Below are 17,192 nucleotides of genomic sequence, written 5' to 3'. Positions count from 1 at the left end.
ACATATGGGATTACATTCTTCGTCGTACTGCTCTATCGATGCTTTCACTGGCACGTTCAACTCTCATCAGCAAGCTCTAACTTATCTTTCATCATGACTTGAAATACAATATTTATGTCTCTCTGTTTATAGTGATTTCACAATCAGTCATTGTATACCTAAAGGGGCCATCGAGGCCTTTATAATTGATAGCGTAGGATAGATCATCAATATTAGATTGGTGGGGGTTCAACACTCTTCAATGATCTGGTTTGCACTGCTGAACTGTTTAGTATGAGGTGTATTCCAGTTCTTCGGACTGCTAATTTTTTTCTCACCAACCACTATCCTCACTTCTCAACATAATCCTCCTCCTGACGTACACATTTCTCAAAATGTTGACGCCATGATTAATGGTCTCTGCAAACGCTTCTTTAAGGGTCTGTTTTGCCCACTGAAAAATCGCTGATACAAGAGCGTCACAACTGGAAAACGTGTTTCAATTTTATCAGGGTTTTTTGGGGGGAATTTTTCATATTTTTCCCTTTCATCATTAATGCTGTCATCATGTGTCAAGATCGTTGGTCAACATTCATGTAGACCACCCAAGTAGAGGAAAGTTTCTGCATCTTCACGTCTTCATACAGAATGGTCTGCACAGATCCTACGAAAATGCCAACTTTGCAGGCAATCTCTTCCACAGTCAGTCAGTGGTCTTCCATAACCACTCGTACAATCATGTTGTCGGACTGGCTGATGTATGGCCAAGGCTCCTTTGGCTTGTTCTTACTTGACATTGGGCCATCTTAGATTTGTCAAACCCACGGATGCACATTTTACCCATCCATGACACCTTTACCGCATATCTCACTCAACTGATGATAAGTGAGACATGCGGTCAACATTGTCAGTCAACATTCATGCCACCCACTTAGAGGAAAGTTTCTGCATCTTCACGTCTTCATACAGAATGGTCTGCACAGATCCTACAGAAATGCCAACTTTGCAGGCAATCTCTTCCACAGTCAGTCAGTGGTCATCCATAACCACCCATGCAATGATGTTGTCAGACTGGCTGATGTATGGCCAAGGCTCCTTTGGCTTGTTCTCACTTGACGTTGGGCCTTCTTAGAATTGTTCAACCCACGGATGCACATTTTACCCTTCCATGACACCTTTACCGGATGTCTCACTCAACTAATGGTCAATGTTGATGGGTGTCATTTCAGATAAGGGAAGATAACAGATAATTACACCCTTTTTCTTGGAACGCGAACTTCAACATTTTAAGTATTGAATACGCTTCTAACTCCCGCTGCTGTCACATGGCTTTTATGAAGCAGACAATGCTGCCATCTGTCTTACTAACCCCCAAAGAATTCCCGCGTCTTCTAAAATGTGCCCCTGTCTGCTTCTATTCTCGAGAAAACGATTAGGAGTCCTTAGAACTTGAATGCCCCTTGTAGTGGTGGTGCCTTCAAGTTCTAAGCGAATAGGTAGGTAAGGTAAAGTCCTTGGTGCAAGCACTGTGTCATGACTGACTCCTAGGGTGGCAGAGTGTTTTAGCAGGGTGGTTTGCCATTGCCTTCCCTAGTCATCTTTTACCCCCAGCAAGCTGGGTACTCATTTTATCAACCATGGAAGGATAGAAGGCTGAGCCTTACCTTGAGCAAGCTACCTGAACCAAGCGGGGATTGAACTTGCAACCTTCAGGTCGTGAGCGAGAGCTTAGGACTGCATTTCTTCTGCCTTAACACTCCGCACCACACTAAGTGAATAGGACAAAGCTGCAATAGGAATTTTGTTAACCGCTCATCTAGCTTTTTCTAGTCTTCAAATATGGATACAACGTCTCAACCGTTAGTCTTGTTTCATTGTATAATACTAATTTACCACGTTTTTTAACGACATACATGTAGATTGTGTAACTACGGCTGAAGCAATGTTTCTTAGTATTCTGTAAGAATGGATTTCATGCTGCTTCCGGCTGCATTGGGCTTTGTGATATCATCGTCTACAGACATAGAAATCCTTAGCGCACTGCAGGTCATTAGTGTCGCCATGATGTCAATATGGATAATTAGAAAGTAGCTGCAGGAATGTGCATGGATTCCATGATGTTCTGCATTAAATCCCTCAATCACACAAAGGATTGAAGTAAAGGGGTTACAGCTTTAGCATAATCCTTTGACGCTTCATGCAGAAAATCTCCCGGGATTACAAGCAGGTTTGGTCAACCATGCACATTAATGAGCAATTAGCAGTGGAGCTGCAAATAGAATTTAACTCTTATCCTTGGGAACAGAAACTTCAATGTTTAATATATAGAAAGCATCAAGTCCAGGCAATAAATCTACAGAGAGCACTGAAGATGCAACTGCTAACAGACGCCATGACTCTAAGCAGTTAAATGGGTTTTCTGAGGCTCAGATATTGACAACCTATCCTCAAGAAAGATCATCAATATCCAATCAATGGGGGTCAGGACCCCCACCGTTCAGCTTTTTGATGAAGATGCCGCATTCACATGACTGGTGCACCCTTTTCTCAGGCATATGACGTCACGTTCATTGGTCACATGACCTGCGAGGAGCTCAATCCTATTCAAATAATGAGCTGCTATACAAAGTCGCTATACAATGTACGGTGCTGTGTCTGGTACGCAGTGAAGCGGACACGAAGCTCACCCAATCACTTTAATTAGCTGATCGTGGGGGGGTCCTGAGCAATAGACCTCCACCAATCTGATATTGATGACCTATGCTGAGGATATATCTGAGTCTTGGAAAGCTCCTTTAATATCTTCTTGTGTATAATAAGCTCCAAGTGGTATGATAGTATGTATTTGCAGTGTAGGGTGCCAAGTTCTTTTCTTTCTAAGCTGTGTGCTCCAGAACACATAGAATTAAAGTAGTTATCCAGCCTTTAAAAACTGATAGCCTAACCTCAGGGTAGGTCATCAATATCTCATTGGTGGAGTCCGACGCTTGCATGATCAGCTGATAGGTGGGAATCCGGAGCGATGGACCCCCACTAATCAGATATTGATGACCTATCCTTAGGGTAGACTATCAAGTTTTCAAAGGCTGGATAACCCCTTTAAAACCTCCAAACTCTGCAGACAGGTAGAGCTGCTATTGGGCTCCTTAATCCTCACTAATATGTTGGTTTAACTCTTTCCTTTCCAGAGCAGAGTCTAGAGGAAACTGATACCATGATGTACACTGTCCGACTGCGTTATATGACCACTGCACAGTATTCCATAAAGGGGTAGGTGCCACCCAATACCGAATGCCATTATTCTCAATGCCATTACCATGCCAGAACCCAAGCTACATTGATACATATACTCCATTGTGTCCAAACTACAAGTTGGCTACTATTGGCTATTCAAAGTGTGGCCCTCAGGAATACTTGGTCCGTGTGCTGTCTGTGTTAATCCATGGACAGCACACAGTCCCATTATGGGCCTGTAAGGACATGCACACTGATGCTTTTATCATGTAGACCGATGGTCCGCATAAAAATCCTCATTGCATGTCCTCTTCCTGTCCGCTTCATGGACAAAAGATGAGACATGCTAATGCATGCTAATGTGCTACCTGCATGTAAACCGTACTGCACACGGACAGGCAAACCGCACACTGAAGCCGAGGGCGGCTTCGAATGAGCGTATGCTCAAATATACTGGCCTCAACACATTTGCACAGTGAACTAGGTTGATTTGCGTGCGTATCAGAACATAGTTTTGTACTTTTTGCGCATGAATGCCTGTTCACATACGCTCGTGACTCACCTGATATAAAAGGCTATTTAGCTTAATGAAGTCCAGATGTGTCCTTTTTTCCACTGACTTGCACAGTCTACTGCGCATTTGTGCGCACATTGTGCATGAATTTGCGCACCTCCACAGACTACAATGGGGCCCCCTGGTGCGCAAATATGCCGAAAAATAGAGCACCATGTATTTTTTTGCGCAACCGAAATCGTTAATGTGAAAGAACCCACTGACATCAATGGACATGCGCAAATGCGTCCATCTGAAAGACTCCTAAAGGTCCCTTTTCATCCACTTTCAGTATCATGGTAGCAAGTTGCACATAACAGCGATTTCATGTTTTATTGAAATTGCTTCATTTAAAAAAAAAAACGGTGTTGTAGTTCCAACGTCATCAGTATATAGGCTGTTCAGTGGGCCATCGCTATCTCTGGACGAGCTAGCACATCTGCATTACATGAAAACCCTGTTGGATTAAGTGAGAACTATGCAATTCTCCTCTGTGGCCGTGCTACAGTAGACTATAACACTTGCCGTCAGATTGCCAGACAGATTACAGCTGACCGCCCGAGGTCCTAGCAGCAGGACAGCCCATAGTCTGCTTCTTCGTGGCAGATCCTTTCAACATAAAGGGACTATACTAATAAAATCTTGTTATTCTGGACGTATAGTGAAACGGCTCTGTGCAATGCAATACTGGTGTAGAAGATGACACAGAACAAGTTGCTGCTCTCCAAACCCTAGAACAGCCAAATAACAACACCTGCAGGCTATACGAGGTACTACACAGCACAGAAGTAATGGTGAAGTACAAATATGTTGCCTGCATGCTCTAGAACAACAAAAGACCTTTATCCAAGATAGAGAATGTGTATTTGTTATATGGGTCTATTTAATGGAATGGAATGTGCTGATTTGTTACTATCGCAACCGAGTTTCATCTACATTCCTGATTTCCATCACGGAATCCCTTTGAATATCTGAAAACGGTATTTGAATTGAAATCATGACAAAACTGTTGACTGTAATAAAGGCAAGTAGAGGCCAAGGATACAAACTGTGATCTCCGTTTGACCTAATTTCCATTTGTTTCACCATAATGTAATTGTATCCTCTAAAATAATGGAAACAAATAGAACCAGGTCAAATGGAGAACACGGTTTGTATCTCTGGTCTCCGTTTGCCTCTTTACAGTCAATAGTTCCTGCTTTCTTCCTCCAGGATTTACGTATCCTTTTCCCCATGGCCTACAAGACCAGTTTGGCAGTCTCCACTAGAGAAGCTTCATCTACCTAGACCCTCGTCAACGACTTCTCACCCAGCCAACTAGTGCCCTACTCTTCCCTGATAAAAGGTAAGAACAGTTGTCCAGAGATGGTGTATTTTCCTTATGGAGAAGATCCTGGTCTGTATCCTTGGTCTTGTTGCCCATTAAAGGTCAGACATTGACTTATAGGGTGGCTATCCAATAGGTGGCACTGGAAAGCCTGTTTTCTCTCTCCAGAATGAGAGATTATTTACAAGTCAGTGGTTCCATCACTGTTTCCATTTGAAACCTTGTGACGGAAACCAGGGACATAGAAAATGTGAATACGCCTTTAGGGCGCAGTCAGATGAGCGTGTTTTATGTGCGTTGAAAATGAACACTTCTAAAGGAACCAATGGGTTCTTATAGAAGTGTTCATATGCGAGGAATTAGCAGGGCAAAACAATGTACACCTAACAAAGATAGACATGCACGGGATGGGACAGGAGCTTAGCAACTAGCTCCCGTCCCGTTACCGCCCCCCTTCCATTGCAAACAGCTTGCAAGGGGCTGAGAGGAGGAGAGAAGGGGGAGGGAGTTTAGCAGTCACACTGCTAAACTTCCTCCCACCTCCCTTCTCCGGCAGCTGTCATAAGCTTCCATAGGAGTCTGTGGCAGAGGCCGTAGTCCGGCCAGGAAAGATAGTTTCAGGACTATCTTTCCTGTCCAGCTGAGCAACTAGCTCCCTCCCTATTCCCGCCCCCTCCCATTGCAAACAGCTTGCAAGGGGCAGAGAGAAGGGGGAGGGAGTTTAGCAGTCATGCTGCTAAACTCCCTCCACCTCCCTTCTCCGGCAGCTGTCATAGGCTCCCATAGGAGTCTATGACAGCGTCCGTAGTCCGTCCAGGAAAGATAGTTCCAGGACTATCTTTTCTGCCCAACGTAAAAGTGCCAGGGTGGAATGCGCTATCTTGGCCGGCCAGGCGTTTTTACCCAGGGGAAAATCCCCCATCTGATCTGATGCATTGGAATCTAATGCATCAGATGGTAGCGTATATCAGCCGGCCATTAAAACAGCGGCCGATATACGCTCGCGTGAAAGAAGCCTTCAGGTACCCATAGACATTCAGCAGCTGTTGGCGGAACAAATAGCTATTTCTCCCAACGCCACCAAACTGAATGTTTTTTGTGTTTTCTATAGGGACATTGGAGAAAGTTGCCAGATGCTTATCTCCAAGGAAAACAAAAAGATCAGGCATTGAAATTCAACACACCTGATCCTTCTATCTCGCCACCATCATCTATAGGAGGAAAGTCAGAAGGCCCCCCCATACACATCTGACAGTTATCCATTCCATTGTGTATCCGGTTTGGGTGATTTTTATCCAAGGTACATGAGGCTCTCTAGAAAGTCTCATTTAACAAAATGTGAAAATCTTAGGCTTTGTAAAAGTATTTATTATGTATGTGTCAATATACGGCTCTACTGTTTTATGTGCTGACTTCTTTTTTTATGCAGAAATCTAAAAAAGAACTGATGATAACAGAATTTGGCTGGGCTGGAGAACTGACAGACACCTGCAGTGCTGTTTGCCATGTAGATTGCACTGTTTCTAAGCTACGGGAACATGATTTGGTCTAATTTACACAAAAAGTTGAATAGTTTATATGGAAAATATTTCTTTCTGCACTTACAATTTTTATAGGCAATGTAGAAGTGTTCTCACTTCATTATTCAGCAGCCTTTGATTGTAGAAAGACAGGCATATGGGCAGACAAGGGCTTGTTTTTGCATGCTGTATTAAAAAAGGATGTCTTAGAACAGGCAATTTTTCCCATATGGGCATAGTTGGTCTTTAGCAATAAGAAGTCTACCCGAAAGCCTCTGGAGAAAGTCGACTGGTGCCAACAGTAGTGGCATGGCACTTTGCTAATGCAATTGACCCTTATTCTAGTAGGCCATATTGGTCAGATCCAGGGGCTAAACTAAACGGGATGCGGTTGCACCCGGGCCCAGAACCTTTAGGGGGGCCATAAGGCCTATCTTCTCCATACAGGGAGCCTAGTAGTATAAATAAAGTATTATAGTTGGGGGCCCTGTTACAAATTTTGCATTGGGGCTCTGAATCTTCAAGTTTCAGCCTCTGATCAGTTCCCTGCTGATCAGACACTGATCAAAAGTAGTATTTATTTACGTATGTTAATACTTAGTGGGCCTCCTTTGGCCCTAACGACATGGGATACTGTCCGTGGCATACGTTCTACTAATGTCCAATACACTGCAGCTGGTATTTCACTCAATTCATCCTGAAAATATCTGGTGAAGATGGATGTTCCAGTTCATCCTAAAGATGTTCTGTAGGGTTGAGGTTGGGACTCTGTGCAGCCAGTCCAACCGTGGAACATTTAGATCATCAGACAAATGTAAAACAGCATTGGATTTGTGACAAGGTGCGTTGTCTTGTTGGAAGTATGGCTGAGCATTCCCTGAGTATTACCACATTGTCAGCAGCACATTATTGTCTACAATGTCAAGGTATACCTCCGGGTTCATGGTTCTTGCCACTACAATTAACGGTCTGAGACCATGCCACATAAAACATCCCCAGACCATAAAAGAACCTCCACCATACTTAACGGTTGGCACAACACACTCAGGCAGAAGGTGTTCCGCAGGCATCCTGCACATCCAGGTGCATCCATCTGATTTGAAGATGGAGTAGTATGATTTGTCACTCTGTAGAACGTTCTACCATTGCTCAACTATCCAATGATGACGCTCCTTGAACCATTGTAGATGGGTTGATGCATCTTGTTGGACAGAACTAACCAGACATTTGCAGGATGAATAGAGTGAAAAACCAGTTGAAGCGTATCAGACATTAGTAGAAAGTATCTGATATCATTAGGGCTAAAGAAGCCCCACTAAGTATAAACATATGAAAATAAATACTACTTTTGATTCTTGCTCAGGGGTCCAATTACTTTTGATAGGATTGTGTACTATTAACATCTGTTTAGTGACAAGCTCTTTAATCGTTTTTCAAAGAAACCCTGCCTTGACGATCTAGATGAAAGTCTATCAATAAAGGTGTCAGATATGTATGACATGGTGGAGCTTTGGGGCAATGTTAAGTCATTTGCCTCTTTGTTTTGCCCAAACCATCTATAACTTAGTATGTCAGCATTTATATATATATATATATATATATATATATATATATATATATATATATAGCTACAGTAGGTGGCAAAGGAGTAGTCCTGGGAAACACAGAAGCTGAGGGTGAGTGAGTCTTGTCGGAGTCACTTGGTTTTCAGCTCACCAAAAAATCAAGCAACTTTCGGTTTGTGTCAACAGGCAGTTACTCATCTATGAACAACTGCCTGTTTGTTCTGAATGGAGGCGTCCGGACGGAAGAGATCTCTGGCATGCCCTGCCTCCATTCAGTGAGCGATCATTGCTCCTGTGTGAAAGCATAGGAGCAATTATCATTGGGACGACTGTCGGACGCTTAAGCACCTGACAATGATTTGTGCACCCTAAGGGCTCCCACCCACTGGCGTTTTTTTCTCCACTGCGATGCGAGACTAAAATTAAAGTCTCGCATCGCAGTGCGAGAACAAAAGCCAGCATCACGCCGGGATATCGCCAGTCCTTTCAATGGGGCCAGCGGCAGCAGCGCTAGCCCCATTGAAAAGAGAAGCAGAATGCCGGGGACTTCTGCCACAGCTGTGACAGCTGTGGCAGAGGTCCGTGGCATTCTATTCCATTGCTTTCAATGGGATCGGCACTGCTGCCGATCCCATTGAAATCAATGCTTTCTGCCAAGCCCCGCAGAATGATTATCAGGGAAGGGCTTAAAAAAATGTAAGCCCTTTCCCGATAATCATCAATAAGTGGTAAAAAAAATAAAAAAAATATTACTCACCTCTCCCGCGCTCAGACGCGTCCTCCTGCTGGCTCCCCGGCACTGCTATGAAGCTCTTTCAGCAGTCGGGGATTTAAAAATCCCCGCCTCCTGAACGGGCTGAGCAGATTGGCTGAGGGCTCAGCCAATAGCAGCTACTGCTTAGCTATTGGCTGAGCGCTTAGCCAATCACACATAGCCCTTAGCTATTCAATATTCTTATATTTAAAGCCCTTCCACGATAATCATTCTGCAGGGCTTGGCAGAAAGCATTGATTTCAATGGGATCGGCAGCAGTGCCGATTCTATTGAAAGCAATGGAATAGAATGCCGCGGACTTCTCTCACAGCTGTGACAGAGGATTACTTCATCCCCGCGGTCCCCGGCATTCTCGCTATGCTTTCAATGGGGCTAGCGCTGCTGTCGCTGGCCCCATTGAAACCACTTGCGATATGCCGGTTCTATACCGGCGTCTTTCTTGCGCTGCGAGGCGAGAGTTTTCTCGTGCAAGAGAGAAAATATCGCAAGTGAGCGTCCACCCTAAGGGCGCCCACCCACTGGCGTTTTTTTACCTGCGTTTTGCGTTTTTCCTGCACAGGCATAGAGATAACATGTGTTCCTGTCCACTGGCGTTTTTTTTGCGTTGCGTTTGCGTTTTTAACATAGGAACTGTCAGTTGCATATGTGTCCTTATTTTTCTCCTAATGCACCCATGAAAGTCAATGGAAATTAATGGAAAAGCCGCGAAAACGCCGCGAAGACGCTGCGAAAAACGCAGCGAAAAACGCGCGGAAAAATCGCGGTAAACGCGGCGAAAACGCTGCGTTTTTTCCCCGCGGAAAACGCAAACGCCAGTGGGTGCTCGCCCTAAGTCACAGACAATTCGAAAGTAGACGGATGAAGGAAACCAAATCACCAAGAGACAATGTAAGTTGACAAACAGTATTTTTTTCTATCTATAAGATGTTCTTGTTGTGCCATTCCCTGCAAACAGCAGACAGTAGTAAAGCCATGATGAATATAGATTAGATGATTGTTAATAAGTGATGGTATCATAAGCCAAAATTAAAAGTTGGAGTAATTGAGGTGATGGGTCAGGGGAATTCATTGCTATTTATGGAGTAAACAAGGCTTTTTTTCCCCATTGGTGATTCATTTCTGATTTGATCACTGGAGGTTATGTTTCTCTCATCACTAGCAAATAAGGAAGATTTAACAGTACCTCTGCAGCGCCACCTATTGCAAGGCAGCATTCCTGCAAGTCAATGTCAGGCTCTTTATACAAGTCTTTATAACAATGACTGGGAATTGAAAACCAGAAGCCAGACAACCATACACAGACAGCTGTTTAGGGGGGTTTGCCCCTCATCAGCATGCAGTAGATAACTGATTAAAAAGGTTGCACTTCATTGGAATTGTGGCCTTGAAAGAAGAATGCAACAGAATGCACTAGTTTCTGGATGTCATATTTCTTCTTCATTCCCATTGGGGTGGCTTTATTTAGTAGGCAACACATCTATGAGGCAGGCTAATGTTGTGTATTTTTAGACCTTGATAAATATACCTGGGTGTATGAATCTTCATTAGATAGACCTGTCATAACATCAGCAGCAGATACTGAAACTGTGAGATTCAACACCCACATTTCGATGGGGAATCAAGACCGAAATACGTCATGTTCTTCACTCTAGTGGGCTCTAGATTGATGCTCTCTGCTTTCTTTTTTATGGTTTTATATTTGGAAGATCTGCGTGACAGACCGCGGTTCAATGACAGCATTAATGTGTTAATATATGTAGCGTGGTATAGGAAGAATAAAAATAACCTCAGAGTGAAAATTGGACCGCTTAATTAACACTGTGCTAACTTTGTGAAGCGATTCCAGCCAAATGTCTACATTTCTTTTTACACTTCTCGGTCGGAGATGATTTAACTAGAAAGCTCCCATTGATGGGGTTTTTGTGCCGGCGATGCTATTTTTCTGGGTATTGCCTAAAAGAAGTGATGATGGCCTTTTTGGCTGCCATGGCACACTTACTGAGGTGTGTAATACTATGGGAAATGTTTACATCCTAAATGTTACATCAAATGGGAAAAAAAAGAGCTTGAATATTTCTTCATATATTAAATAAATTCCCTTTCAACTACAACAAAGGGAAACATTGAATAGAAGCACTGACAGAGAAAAAAGCCTCAAGTTCATGTCCCGGACGAGCCCCCTGGTGTCATATCTATTTTCTGCGGCTCATTGACAGCACCACACATAATTCTTTTCTTGTTTTCCTTACATAGTGATAATATATTTACATGTTGTCTCTGTTTTATATGCTTATTTAAGTATATTGTTTCCATTGAAACCATATACTAACATGTTTACATAGAGGGAAAGTATCTAAAATCTGAATCGCGTCCCGACGTGAACCACAATATATAGGGCTGACTGCCAGTAGAAGGTGTCTTTTTGATACTTTCTGTTTACATTGAGTCCTTTATGACTTATCTCCACTGTTACTTGGATACAAAAATTTCAGTTTAGTTCTTTAACCCCTTCCCGACTGCCTGATGTAAATATATGGCAGCCAGCCATGTGCCGATTTGCTGAGTGCTACATATCTCAGCCATCGTTGGCCTATAGCTTCAATAAAGATCTGGCTATAGTTATAACAAAAGTCTCTGATCTGGGTGCCAATATTGGGACCTGATTGGGTCAGGTCTTGATAAGGGTATCGGGATCAGAAGCTGTTAGTTTAACCCATCCCATGCTTCAGGAACACCATGATCGGAGGGTCCCTGCAGCAAAGGAATGATCAGTTGTCACAGTAAGTAACATCAGGACCTGTTTTAACTATTACTTACTGCGACAGCTGAACCCTTTTGTGTTGCAGGGACCCACCGATCGCAGGGTTTTCTGCAGAATGGGATACATTTGACCTGAACCATGCAGAAGTGCTGCTTCCTCCTTTGGTTAGTTGCTAGTAAATCCCAGTAATGATGTCACAGGGAGTCCCTCTGTATACGGAAGCTTGCCGGTATGCGGGGAGGATGAAATGTGCATCTTCATGAAATCTTACTACAGATTACTGCTAATACTGATCTAATGGGATGTTACCATTAAATCACTGTTATTAGTCGTCTGTATGTAGGGACAGCAGGGAACACATAGATAATGTGCTACCTGCTAACCTGCGTCCTCATAGCAGAAATAAAAAAAAAGTAAAACGTGTACAAAAAAATTATTACAAAAACTACGATAAATAAATAAAATAAATAAATAAATGAATGAAATGTGAAAAAAGTAAAAAAAATGTAAAAAGTAAAGAATAAATAAAAAAGCTGTTCCCCCTGTAAAACACTGTGGACCTCTCCAGTTTCGCATACAGAAAATATTTCTTTACATAGATGGTTATCATCCAAATACAAAGGCTGCGACTAAAGCTCAGGAAGGAAAATACATTGATGGCTACAGTAGCGTTTTTGTTTTTGCCACTATTCGCCACCTACGTTATACAATGTACACATATGTGATGTTGTTATACACAGGAGAACTAGAGGATTCAATTTGGGGGTAAATATTAATAATTGCACAAACTGCATGGGAAAATTAGGGAAAAAAGCTGTATTTTTCCCTATTTCTGACCATTTTTCCATAGAAGAAACCCTACAAAATTAATTTAGCCACTGCAATTTTAAACAATAAGGAAGCCCCATGTGTCTCGAAAATAATAGAACAAAATACTAAGAAACTGAAAAGACTATTCACCTTTAGAGTACAGCAGTCTAAAAGGTGAAGTTTTGCTTTGGGCACGAAGGCACAAAACAACTCTGGTCATAAAGGGATTAAACGCCAACTATATTATTTCTAAGCAGTCAAATAGGAAAAAAAGTTTGCTATTGCTATGTTATTGCACAGATTTTATTTTAAAAAAATCGCTTGCGGTTGTTAGAGTAACATTGTACAGCGCTTTGCAAAAGTATTCAACCCCTTTGCGTTTTTCCCCTGTTTTGTTGCATTACAACTTATAGTTGAATTGTTTTCTAATTCAGACTTTTTTTTGTAAATGACCTGAAAAAAATAGTCCAAATTGTTACAGCGGAATGATAAAAAGAAATATCTTGGAATGGTCTAGTCGGAGTCCAGACCTCCGTTCAATTGAGAATCTAAGGCAAAACCTGAAGACTTCTGTATACCAACGCAACCCATCTAACTGGAAGGAGTTGGAGCAGTCTTGCCTGGAAGAATGGGCAAAAGTCCCAGTGTTTAGATGTGTTCAGTAATAGAAATGTACCCAAGAGACCTGCATTTGTAATTACTACAAAAGGTGGCTCCACACAGTATTGACTTTTAGGGGGTGAATACTTATGCACATTAAAGTTCTCTATTTCATATCTTCATTACTGTTTGTGTAAAAGTAAAACATATTTTGCACCTTTCAAGTGGTTGAATCTTTTCGATTCCAGGTTCTAATGCAAGAAAATCGAAAAGTAAGTACCAAGGGCGTGAATACTTTTGCAAGGCACTCTACGTGTTATTCACTATGTTGCTTCAGAATAATTGATAGATACTGGATATAATGATTTCTATAACTAATTCTAGTAAAGTACGGTATATCACAGTCCAGTAAGACATACACGCTCATACTCATGCACTCATACAAGCATAGTCACTCTATCTAATTGTGATAAAGTATATGAAGTAGTGAACAATATGATAACATTTTCCACATATACGATATCTGATATCGCCCCCCCCCCCCCCCACACAGGGAGGGCACGGTTGCGCTCCCCCCTCCTACCTCTTATCGCCCTGAGTGTTCTGGTTCTGTTGAGACCCATTGGTTTGCAGGTCTGGGATATTGGCAAAGTCGTCCTGCTCGGAGAGACCCAGCACCAAGGACAGCACCACCATGCGGCCTTCCCTGCCCACAGGCCAAAAGCAAGAGAGAGCAAAGGAGGAAAAAAGAGACACAAGATAAAGGCATCAGCCAAGTAAGAACACAGTCAACACCGAAGATAAAGGAAAGTCGTCCTTCATTCCTAAATGCTTGATAAGCTTAGTGAAGGGGAACATAAGGAAGTCGTTACACAAATCATGCAGGAAAGAAACTTCATGACAGACACAGAGCAGAAAAAGGAGCAGAATGCGGTTCTCATTATATTTTTGATTTGACCAATTCTTGAGGAGAGGAATTATATAACTATGTACTATGTAACATGCAGAACACTTGGGTAAAATAAGACATCTTTTACTGTTTCCATTTCCATTTTTGCCCTTAACTCATACTCTATAGGGCACATTTATAAAATGTTGTACACCAGTTTGTGGCCTAAAAAAGTCACTAATTCTTGCACAACTGGGTTTTGAGCAAAAATGTGTGACTTTTTCACATTTCAGCACCGACTTTGCCAAAATGAGAGGGACTTGTCAGGAGGCAGCCGCCCCAGATTTATCTATAGTTTATGCCAGAAGCTGCTATGAATAATGCCAGAAATGTTGGACCTGGCGTACATATCTAAGAAAGTGCATGGACCTGCCATGATGCATGGAATATATAATGAGGCATGCACCTTTTCATGTAGCAAGCACACGATGTGCCGGGCAAACTTCTACTAAGCCTGACACAGGAAAGGCCAGGCTTAGTAAATATACCCCTATATCTTTTCTGATTGTCATTCATTATGCTATTTTTGCATCTTCTTCACTTTTTGCTAATATCATTGTCCCTAACACTTTCATGACCAAGGCTCAATGATATTCCAACATCCAAGTCACATTCTGCAGTTGTGGCATTCCCACTTTCAAAAATTCATAACTTTTTTATTTTTTCATAGATAAGGCTGTGTTGTGAAGGCTTGTGTTTTGTGGGGTGACCTGTAATTTTTATTGATACCATTTTGGGGTTGATATGACTTTTTTATTGCTTTTTATTCAATTTGTTTCTTAGAGAACAGCCACGATCTGAGTTATCTCTGACCTGATCTGTTGCAGGCAGGTATCAGCTGTAATTGATCACACTGAGTAATCATCCACAGTCCAGGGAGAAAAACTAAGTGAACCCTTATATTAACAGCATTCCAAGAGCTAATGGCAAAAAGTTTTCCAGTTAAGGAGATGAGCTTTAACAAGTACTTTGCCTATTAAATAAAGGTACAAAGTCCTGGTTAGTGACAAATCTGTTCTTCTCAAGAAAGATTGCTAAGTGTGAGCCATGCCTTGACACAAACAACTTTCACAGACTGAAGAAGATCTGTTGTTTCTCCCTAGAAGTGAGTATCTTGTTGAGATCACTTCAACAGCAGAAAGGGCTATTCTGGAAGAGGTGAGAAAGAACCCAAGGGAACATCAAAAGACCTACACAAGACTTTACAAAACTGTGAAAACCTCCATTCATGTGTCCACTATTAGAAAAGCACTGAACTAGAATGGTGTTCATGGAGGGACACAACAAAGGAAGCTACAAAAAAGACACTACAGCCTGTCTCAAGTTTGCCCAAGACTATGCTGCACAGTGCTTGTGGGAAAATCCTCTATCAACAGATGAGATAAAAGTGGAACATTTTGGTACCTATGCTCCATGTTGTTTAGAGGTAAAAGAGCACTGCACACCCACACCAAAACCTCCACCCCAAGTACAAAGCACGGTGGAGGGAGCATCATAGTTTGGAGCTGCTATTCTGCTCATGGCCTCAACATCTTGTGATCCCTGAGGAAAGAATGAATTCTAAAGGTGGATCAGAACATTCTACAGGACACTGTAAGGGCAGCCGTCCATGACCTTAATGTGAAGAGACTTGGGGCACACATATCTATGGCTGGCATACTTGGTATCAGTTCACGTGTGCAGACTATGGTGTCTGCATTCCCCCCCTGCCCTAATTTTGGGTTGAATTGAGTGGCTGCTCATTAGTCTGCACTGAATACTTAAGTCCGTCATATTGCAATCTGCCTTTCTGCATGCTACTAGGGTATATAGTGATTGAGCCTGCCCTGCAGTTTATCAGGTGGTGTGTATTTGGCTTCTTTTTCTGTGAGTTATGTCTTTGTACATTTTTTTCTCTCACCTCTTTGACTTTAATAGACTTGGGTGATGCAACAAGACAATGACCTTTCAAAGCACACAAATGAATCAACCAAAGAATGGTTGAAAAAAAAACACATGTGTCTTTTACAATGGTCATATCAGAACCCTATGGAACTGCCCTAGCATGGATGCCAATGGCTGTGCACCCAAGGCATGCCGGCTATATTGTTGAACTGAAACACATTTACTGGGAGGAATGATCCAAAATTCTTCATCAATATTGTGCAAATCTTATTTACAGCTGCAGGAAATGTTTGGTAATGCTATTGCTGCTCAAAGGGGACTTAGTCTTATTAAATTCAAGGGTTCCCCTTTAGTAATCAATGCAGAAATCCAGGTGATCTCAAAGGGTTCACCAACATTTTCTTGCAATTATAAGTCTTAGATGATGAATGTTTTAATATGTGGGGAAAAAAAGTTGAATGTATTGAAATACTTCAGGTATTTTTACATTTATGAGACGGGATTTATGCTTCAGAAGTGTTACTCCATAGCCCTTAACTCCATTCTTATGAAAGCACAGGGCGCATACCAATATACAGGACATCATCAATAGTCATTTCAGGAGTATAAACTTGATAGTTCTTCTCTCTGTCTATTCACTTGATTTTTCTTTATTTTCCATGAAACCAATCATTTTCTTGTTATCTTCTATATAGGTTAATGATCATGTCATTTTTACCACTACTCAGCTTACTCATCTCCTGTCCTATCGAATTTCTCTAGCACAAAGTCTTTAATCTCCCCAGTCCCTCTCATTTCGTCTTGTCTCTTTTATCCCGTACCATTTTATTCTGTTGCTTCTAACTCCTCGTTCTGCACATTCCATAGCTTACATACATTGTTGTTTCCGAGTGCTTTGTACCAAAGCATAATACTAACCATGAATTATTTCTAGGCCATAAATGAAACAACTTCTAAGCGCACAGCATACGACATTCACATATAACTGCAGGGGTTCGCATTAACATGAAATGGTAATGTATCAGGTGATGTTTGACCCAGTTATGTCTTACATTTCTTCAGATTGCAAAGAGGTCAGAAAAGCAGAAAAGAAGGTTCTGATATAAGGTTAGAATATACTGTTCACTAAGGTTCCATGTAGGAAGCCAGTACAGAATGGAACAGAATTAGTCTTGGTGGTTCTTCTGCCTAGCTAAGAATACCCTACTTCCCATTCAATATGGTACTGGGTTGGG

At 42.0% G+C, this 17,192-nt stretch overlaps 1 protein-coding gene across 2 annotated transcripts in view; it reads right to left on the bottom strand.

Moving 5' to 3' along the window:
* The window catches only part of SYT7 (synaptotagmin 7), a 431,166-nt gene that overhangs the window by 111,306 nt on the left and 302,668 nt on the right, over positions 1-17,192 (bottom strand). The window contains exon 7 of one of the 2 annotated variants that reach the window (XM_066583140.1): positions 13,708-13,830. The exons of the other annotated variant lie outside the window; for it this stretch is intronic. Coding sequence (XP_066439237.1) covers positions 13,708-13,830 — 123 coding nt within the window. The remainder of the gene's footprint in view (positions 1-13,707; positions 13,831-17,192) is intronic. 2 annotated transcript variants of the gene reach the window in all.

This window comes from Eleutherodactylus coqui, chromosome 11 (assembly GCF_035609145.1).
Source record: "Eleutherodactylus coqui strain aEleCoq1 chromosome 11, aEleCoq1.hap1, whole genome shotgun sequence".
Lineage (NCBI taxonomy): Eukaryota > Metazoa > Chordata > Amphibia > Anura > Eleutherodactylidae > Eleutherodactylus > Eleutherodactylus coqui.
This window is presented reverse-complemented; position numbering and strand designations above follow the sequence as displayed.